The sequence below is a fragment of the Exophiala dermatitidis genome (assembly GCF_000230625.1).
Source record: "Exophiala dermatitidis NIH/UT8656 unplaced genomic scaffold supercont1.1, whole genome shotgun sequence".
Classification (NCBI taxonomy): Eukaryota; Fungi; Ascomycota; class Eurotiomycetes; order Chaetothyriales; family Herpotrichiellaceae; genus Exophiala; species Exophiala dermatitidis.
In genome coordinates, this window is record NW_008751646.1 from 3,192,361 (window position 1) to 3,201,776 (window position 9,416).

General features: G+C 45.2%; 2 protein-coding genes across 2 annotated transcripts; one reads left to right on the forward strand and one right to left on the reverse strand.

Annotated features, from left to right (window-relative positions):
• Positions 1-4,318: 4,318 nt before the first annotated feature.
• On the reverse strand, positions 4,319-7,443 carry HMPREF1120_01139 (uncharacterized protein). The gene has a single exon (XM_009155150.1). It carries the CDS (start codon positions 7,104-7,106, stop codon positions 4,464-4,466), a length of 2,643 nt encoding a protein of 880 aa, XP_009153398.1. The 5' UTR covers positions 7,107-7,443; the 3' UTR covers positions 4,319-4,463.
• Positions 7,444-7,813: 370 nt separating this feature from the next.
• On the forward strand, positions 7,814-8,370 carry HMPREF1120_01140 (uncharacterized protein; the record flags this gene model as incomplete). The annotated part of the gene is made up of 2 exons (XM_009155151.1): positions 7,814-7,861; positions 8,116-8,370. 2 exons carry the CDS (start codon positions 7,814-7,816, stop codon positions 8,368-8,370), a joined length of 303 nt encoding a protein of 100 aa, XP_009153399.1.
• Positions 8,371-9,416: the final 1,046 nt, after the last annotated feature.

The window sequence follows — 9,416 nt, forward strand, 5'->3', positions numbered from 1 at the left end:
ACTGTCTACTGTCGAGCGTCCCGTCGAGCGCACTATCGGACGTACTGTCGGACGCACTGTCGGACGCACTGTCGAACGCACTATCGAACGTACTGTCGAACGTCCTGCTACGCGTACACCTACTCGAGCGTCCCCTCGAACGCACTATTAAAGGTACTGTTGAACGTGCAGTTAGGCGTACAGTTGGGCGTGCAGTTGGGCGTGCAGCTGAGCGTGCAGTTAAGCGTGTAGTTGGGCGTGCAGTTGGGCGTACAGTTGAGCGTAGACCTTTTCAAATATAGTAGTTCTACTAGTAGTAAATGTAAAAATAGTTATAGCCGTATCGAGGCTCCAAACTATATTCGAGGCTCCAAACCGTATATAGTATTCGAGGCTCAATACCGTATCAACACCGTATCAATACGGTATTAAGCCTCGAAATCGATTCCGAACCGGTTCCAATACGGCTCCAAACGTTGATTTTATCACCGATTTAAGCACGCTAACTCGGATCGAAACCGGTTTAGAACCGTAGTGAAACCGTATCCGATACGGCTCTAATACGGTTCTACTACGGTTTCAAACCGTATCGGATACCGTATTAAAACCGTGTTGATACGGTGTTGATACGGTGTTAACACCGTATTAATCTCCTCTACTACAGCCTATATAGTAGTAGATATACACGAACTAGTAGATATATACAAACTAGTAGATATACACGAACTAGTAGATATAATCGAATCTTAGGATCTAAGTAAATAGAATTAATACAGTCTTAATACACTTAAACCCGTAAACAGTTCCGAACCGGTTTCGAACTAGTTTCGAACCGATTCCGAATCGTATTCGAATCGGTTTCGAGCCGGTTTTGAGCTATAGTAGAACTATATTAGATATATATTCGATTTTCTGAACGGTTTCGAAACCGTATTAATACGGTATTAATACTATATCGATTTTAAGGGGGGGGGAGTAGGTACTAGGCTACGATACTATATATTATATTTATAGTAGTATTCTTAAGACTTCTTTCTATAATCTATAAATATTACGTAATATAAAAATTTAAAATTTTAATTAAGTTAATAAGTAATTCTCGATAAGCTATTTAAAATAGTCTATAGTAATCTCTATAGATCTCTATACTAATCCTATTATAATCCTATCGTGATTTTCGATATATTATTTAGCCTATAAGTAATCCTATAGTGATCCTTAAGTAGGATCGGAGTAGGATCGAAGTAGGGTTAATTTAGCGTTAATAAAGGAACGATATAGAATTAATCCTTTATAGAAGGGTATATACTAGTATATACATTATAGAATACTATAGCGAAGTAGTAATAAAGTAGCTATTGCCTAGAAATATAAAAAAGAAAAATTCTAACGATATTCTTAAACTAGTAAAAAAGGGTACCCCTAGTAGGATTCGAATACTCTTTTTTTTCTACTAGTAGCTTAATATATATTCTAGATTCGATCCGGATCTAAGAAAATTAATAGATTAAGCCTCCGATCTAGGATTAGTTCTAGTTTAGACCTAGTTTAGATCTAGTTTAGATCCTATTTCTAAACTAGGTCTAATCCTAGATCGGTCCTAGATTAAGCCTCTATAGAAGGCTAATACTATATTATTCTACTAGTACTAGTAGTAAACGTAATAGAAACTATATCGATACTATACTCTAAACCGTATCTAGAGGCTTAATACCGTAATAATACCGTATTAAACCTTAAAAGCGATTCCTAACCGGTTCTAATACGGTTATAAATATTAATTTTATTACCGATTTAAGTACGCCGACTCGGATCGAAATCGGTTTAGAACCGATTCGGATTCGTAGTAAAGCCGTAGTAGAACCGGTTTTACCCTAGTTCGAAACTATATTAGATACTATATCGAAATAGTATAGAAACCGTATTAATATAATATTAATATAGTATTAATCTAAAGTACTATAGTCTCTATGGTACTTCTAGTAGAGTTCGAGTACTCTATTTTTTACTATTATAGTACTATATAGGCTATAGTAGACTAGATTAATATAGTATTAATACCGTATTAATACTATATTAATACGGTTTTAATATAGTATTCGATATAGTTTCGAACTTTAGTAGAACTATATCGGAGCCGTATTAGAGCCGTATTAGATACGGTTTCACTATTGTTCTAAACCGGCTTTGATCTATATCGGCGTGCTTAAATTAGTAATAAAATTAATATTTAGAACCGTATTAGAACCGGTGTTAAACTGTAGTAGAATCGATTTCGAGATTTAATACCGTATTAACACGGTATTGAATCTTAATCTCGAGAGCCTTAAATACTATATACGATTTAGAGTCTTAATAGGGCTTAGAGTCTTAATACGGTTTCTATATTTACTACTAGTATATACTATACTAAGTATAGTACTTTAGTAGAACTATAATCGAAAAGGTCTACGCTTAGCTATACGCCTAACTATACGCTCGCTTAGTAGTACGTTTAACTACTATATATACGCTTAACTATACCCTAAACTATACGCTCAACTATACGCTTATGTTCGACGGGACGCTTAAGTAGGTCTACGCGTAGTAGGACGATCGATAGTGCGTTTAATAGTACGTTCGATATTGCGTTCGACGGTGCGTTCGATAGGACGCTTAATAGAATACTCGATAGGACAGGACGCTTAATAGGATACCCGATAGGACCCTAGAAGTAGGTATACCCGTAGCAGGAATACGCGTAGTAGGAAGATTAATAGAACGCTCGAGGAGGTGTACGCGTAGAAGTAGCGTAGTTAGATAATAATTAAGAAGGTACGTATATAGTAGATATTACTCGAACTAGTAGATATACGCGAACTAGTAGATATAATAGAAACCTAAGATCTAAGTAAATAGAGTCGATACAGCCTTAATACGCTTAACTCTATAAACGATTCCGAACCGGTTTCGAACCGATTCCGAATTGTATTAGAATCGGTTTTAAGCGCGAATACTATATAGGCCGTAATAGAGTAGATCAACACCGTATTAATACCGTATTAACATCGTATTAACACGGTTTTAATACGGTATCCGATACGGTTTGAAACCGTAGTAGAACCGTATTAGAGCCGTATCGGATATAGTTTTACTACGGTTCCGAACCGGTTTCGATTCGAGTTAGCGTGCTTAAATTAGTAATAAAATTAACGTTTAGAGCCGTATTAGAACCGATTTAGATTAATACGGTATTAAGCCTCGAATACTATATACGGTTTAGAGCCTCGAATATAATTTAGAGCCTTAATACGGCTATAAATCGATTCTATAACTATTTTTATATTTACTACTAGTAGAACTACTATATTTAAAAAGGTCTACGCTTAACTACACGCCCAACTACACCGCTAGACGCTCAACTATACGCCCAACTGTACGCCCAACTATACGCCTAACTGTACGCCTAACTATACGCCCAACTACACGCCCAACTACACGCCTAACTGCACGCCTAACTGTACGTTCAACAGCACCTTTAATAGTGCGTTCGAGGGGACGCTCGAGTAGGTGTACGCGTAGCAGGACGTCGATAGCGCGTTCGACAGCGCGTTCGATAGTGCGTTCGACCGTGCGTTCGACCGTACGTTCGACAGTACGTCCGATAGTGCGCTCGACGGGACGCTCGAGTAGATATACGCGTAGTAGGACGATTAATAGTACGTTCGACGGAACGCTCGACAGTACGTTCGATAGTGCGTTCGATAGTGCGTTCGAGGGGACGCTCGACAGTACGTTCGACAGTGCGTTCGAGGGGACGCTCGACAGGACGCTCGACAGGACGCTCGACGTAGTAGGAAGATAAATAGGCCGCTTAATACTATATACCTATATAGCACATAGAAGGTAGAGACGTAGAAGTCGCGTAGTTAGATAATAATTAGGAAGGTACGACGTATATAGTAGATATACGCGAACTAGCGATATACGCGAACTAGCGATATACGCGAACTAGCGATATACGCGAACTAGCGATATACGCGAACTAGCGATATACGCGAACTAACGATATATGCGAATTAAGTAAATAGAGCGGATACGGTCTTAATATACTTAAACCCGTAAACGGTTCCAAACTAGTCTCGAACCGATTCCGAATCGTATTCGAATCGGTTTCGAACCGGGTTCGAATTGTGGTAGAACCGTATCGGATACGTATTCGATTCTCTAAACGGTTTCGAAACTGTATCGGTACAGTGTTGACGCGGTATTGATCTACCTTACTATAGCCTTTATAGTATCGTATTAATACCAATTCGAGCCTCGAAATCGATTCTTCTACAGCTCGAACCGTTCCTAATACGGCTTAAAACTTTGATTTCATTACCGATTCAAGCACGCTAACTCGAATCGAAACCAGTTCGTAATCGATTCGAAACTCTGTTCTATAGATACTGTATCTAAAACGAGTTAATGGTAAGTTAATATAGTGTTAATGCCGTTTCCTATTCCAACTCGTCCAGACCAAATCCCATCTCCAGGGCAAGAGCTCTAAGTTCTTCAAGCACGGCGGCATGGCTCGGTGACCCATCCGAAGCAGCCAACACATCAGTAGTAGTTCTGCTAGTGAGCGCCTGAAGCTGTGGTGCCGGCTGCGTCTCGTACCTGCGCCTTAGCAACAACATAACAAGCGATTTTGCATTCTGGTAGCGAGCATCAGGCGGCGGCAGCCTCCCTCTATTCTGATTATGGGGTATCGAACCGTTATCCTCATCGTCATCATATTCGTCGTTATCACTTTTCGTGTCTGGCGTGTCAGACATGTCCTCAAGCGAGGCCCAAGAACCTCGAGTAATGATAAGGCGCAACCGCTTCAGCAACTCTCCGTCGTTGCGGGCCAGCGTTGCCAGGATCGCTGGCTTTGCGGCATCGGTTTCGAGACGGGCTAAGAGGGCGAGTCCGAACCAGGCTTCTCCTTCGGCGGCATAGATTTCGCCGGACGGACTACCACTAGTGGTCGGCGCGGCGACGCCAATGCTGGCATTAGACAAAGATGGCGTAGTGGTCAGCAATTGCTGTTGCTGGGATGTTTGTGGAGTGGTGGAAGACGGTCGGGTCAGGGAGGTGATGATATACCCCATAGCATCCACGGGCGTGGGGAAAATATCCCGGTCGAGGGTAGCACCATGTGTAGCAGAGCGTCCAGACAGCAACATCAGTAGCTTTGCTTCTCCATCCATAGTGGCAAGCGGCTTAGAAGTTCGCACCGACGAATCAGTTGACGACCGGGCCGGTCGCTGGAAACTCTGTCTGACAAGCTCAATCGAAAGCCGTCCAATCTCGGTCTTTGTGCTTGCGTCGTCAGTATTCTTGAATAGGGACATCACAGGGGCCAGGATGGGATCGGAAGCAGCGCTGGACTGACGGTCTGCTGTGTCATTGTTGGTCGACAACCGTCCACCAGGTTCGGGACCGAGATCGCCCAGATACTCTGGCCGCCCTTTGATCATTAGCCTGATCAGTGTTACGGCCTTGCGTTGGATTTCGAGGCCCACTGCGTCGGTCTGGCTCCGAGGCTTGACTAGTTTATGCATAACGGACATCATGCCAGCGTCGTGTAGTGCGTCTTGTCCTTCGCGGCATATCGCGAGCCTGACGCTGAGGTCAACGGCGGGGAGAAGAACTTCTAGATCGTCCGAACTGGCGACCAGTGTCTTTATGTTGGATGCTAACCGACTCGATTTCGCAATGCGTGCAGCACGGTTGGCGGTCGTTATGCTGTTGGCTAGCAAGACACAGATAGGTGCACATGGCATGGTATCAAGGAACGCAGTGGGCCCACCTGATTGTGATATCTCGGCCTTATATTTGTGTTGGTCAAGAGATTGGATGCAGTCGCGTATCAGAGAAGACTCGGGATCAAATTTGTCTGCATACGCATCCAACGCGGAGATGCCATAAACGAACTTGAGAATGGCGTTCCTGTATGGTTGTAAAAGTTCTTCGTCCTCATTTTCATCATCGTTTTCCACTTCCTTCTGGTCCTGGTCAGATCCGTATGGCAGATGAACGAGCTTCCAGATTGCTCCGTCGATGTCAATCAGGGCCTCAAAACAGCCTGGCTGCGACAAAATGTTCATGATTGCCTGGCAGATCGAAACACGGCATTCGGGGAATGTGGCAAGGTCAGCACCCTCACTCAAAAGTGACTGAATCAGTCTTCGACCGCTCGGATGTTGTATCTCGACCGTGTCATCTCCAGTGGGGCCATGGACAAGATAATGCATGCCATGTAAAGCCACACGGCTGGCCATTTCCACCAAGTCGGCCAGTGTAGCCAAGCAGTTCTGCGCAAGCTCACGTGCCCCAAGCAAGGTCTCGACCGACGTGAGATTGCGGGATACGTCCCAAGCCATGCCAAGTTTTTGCTCTGCAGCGTTGACTGCTGGAGGTCCGGCTTCTTGACCATTGCTTGTGCTCGACTGCTGCGGCAGACGCAATGGGTTACCTTTGCTGTCGACTGCGGCTTCATCATAATCGACGCAGACGTTGTACAAAGTGGGGATGACCAGGTCACATTCTCGTTTCTCTCTCAGCATGTCCATCAATGCTTCAATGCCGTTGCGGCGAACGATGACACTGCGATTGACGTTATTGTCGGCACAGCAGTTGGCGATAATCCGAAGGGCAGACCGAATTTGCTCTCGGTCGAACTCTCGGCTTGACTCGGACTCGTGCCATGGACGGGCGATGATACGTCTTGCAACTTCGAGGATGGAATCAGGCGCAGCACCTCCGGTTGATTGAAGATAATTCTCTTGCGAGTCCGATCTCTCAAGCAGACCAAACCGTGGGCGCCAGATTGGGTCTTCGCGGGTAGCTTTGGCAAGGAGAGTGCTAAGCGGGGGATGAGGATGAGAGGCACTTGGTCCTGGACCAGAGACCGCGTGGAAATACTCAGTCAAGACCCTCATTGCCTGCTTGACTTCTGCTTTTGAGTCACTCAAATCCTCTGCTGCCTTCTTTAGGCTCGAGATGGCCTTCTCATGCTGAGTGTTGAACTCTGGGCCCGACGGAGGATGCTCGGCGAGTTCATTGCTGAGTTTTAGGCAGGCTTCTGCCTGACTTGATGTCGATGTGGACTCCATGTGTGGATTGCTTCAGTGGCAGGCGCCACAATCAAACAGAGTGAGTACCGTGTATATGTCCTTGATAAAACGTGCGCGACAATCGACTGAAGGACATAAAGAAATAGGAGGATTTCATCCAACGCCTGGGTACATGCTGTAGTAAGAGCGGGCGCGGTCACAGTGACCTGTTTATACCAGTAGTACCTAGTTCATGAAGACAAGTAAGCCGTTGATAGTCAGGACAAGCAGGGCACTGGGGTATCAGTAGGGGCGTGTTAAGTCCTGGAACACCAATATTAGAAACAGGTTATGCTTGATTCCTAGAGTGAATAGTACCAGTATCAGAAGCGACGAGATTCATAATGAGAGCTGCACTTGAGGCCTCAATACTTCCCCTTTGTTCGTTTAGTCAGCGACAAGGCTGAGATGCAGCTGAGTCCGGCGGAGGACACAGACGCGCCGGGACGTGCACCCCTTTTCCTCCAATTCATGATTATTGGCGGACAATTCATGTGCCGCTCCAGTTTGGATGTGAACACGTCTATACAGACACTGATCTTGAAACTCAACTCCACAACGAAGACACCGGTCCCTGCTCTATTTAGCAGAGAAACCAAAACGACAATAGAGCTACACAACAGGAACCTGACAGCTACTACGGACACTTTCATAGTTCCCGGCACACCATAATAGACCCTCCTCTCATTCCATTGACAACCGCAACCATGGGTCGCGCAGCGCAAACCATATCACTTGCCCTGCTAGTTACATCGGTAAGGACGCTCCCTTCTTCCTAACATAGGTCGCAACCGTGGAAGCACGGGCTCGCACCTCTCTCCTCCTAGCACCTGTGACCCGAGTTCTTGAGCGGTGCGAGCCAACCAGCAAGCAAGCCAGCTGCGCAGTCCTCAATGAGGCAAGCAAGCAAGCTGGGTCTCTCAGGATCTTACCTTCATGAACCGCGATTCCACATCAAACCCGACTTAGTCATGTACTCTAATCTAACCATGTTTCTCTTCTCACACAGGCTTACCTCCTCCTCGCTCTCCCCCTATTGACCGAAGACTCGCCAATCCCATCGATTCTCCCGACCAAGATCCAAGTGGAAATCATCCCCGTCCTGCCCTTCTGGGCCATCATCTCGCTGGGCGCGTATCTATTGGGCCGATTGGGGCTGGGTGTCTTGCGATTCAACGACACCGAGGACGCGTACAGAGAACTCATGGGTCAGATCGAGCAGGCCAAGAAGAACTTGGACAAGAGGGATGTGCCGTGGAATTAGATCAGCACCAAAAGAAATTAGGATTAGCCAGGTTCAATCGGGGTCCTCGAACCTGTATTTGAACGCGGGGCGGATTGGTTCAATTGATTGATTGATGATGGTCTTTTCAATCATGAGTGGAAATTCATCGTACAGGGAACCCCAACTGTGCAGTGCACGATTTCACTCAAAATCAAACAAGCCCAACCCAAATTACTCGATTGAACTGTCTGTCGAACATTCGGAATCTCTGGGCCTGGCTTCGATTGGATTTGATATGGTAAAAAAATATCCTCTGATTAGACTGCATCGGGGGATCCAGAAAAAAAAGAATTCGGGGAAGCTGAACGTGGACGTAAATTGAATGAGAACCAAAATAGAACCAACCCCTGCTTGTCAGGACATACTGTACTTTTACGCAGGCCTAGGCGTTAGTATTCACTGATTGCGGAGGCGAGTGTGCGTACGAGTTGAAACGATTTTAGAGAAAATCATACTATATCATTTCACTCTTGATTGTACAGCCAGCACTGAAGAAGTACTGTGCACAGAAGACTGAATCGCACCTTCGCGTGCAGATGTATATAGTAGGTGTGTGCCTGAGAGTCAATACCCTCCTGGGTAAAAACATTCGCTTCTGCCACCCTTCAGATCCCACATGCCCCTACCATCTGGAATGGGTTTGGTTCGCAGTTTGGTAGGGTCTGTAGCGAAGGTGATTATCTCATGCGAATGGTACAGTAGGTACATTATCTCATATGTATGATACCACCACTACAATGCAGGAAACGGGGCGGAAAGGGAAAACGGGTATCATCTTGCCCCAAAGATGCAGATTCCCGAGGCACAGAACCGAGAGGTAGAGAGCGTGGGGATGCTGTATCCTCCCTCCGTCCCCGTTCACAACCAGCCAGTCAGTCAGTCCATGCATCGAGTACCCGTTCGATCCTGTGCGTTCATCTGTGTGTTCTCTTGGTCGTTTCGTCTTCTATTCTGTTTTTTTTTTTTTTTTTTTTTTTTTTTTTTTTTTTTTATTTGTGTAAATTAGACTTCGCTCATTGCACAGA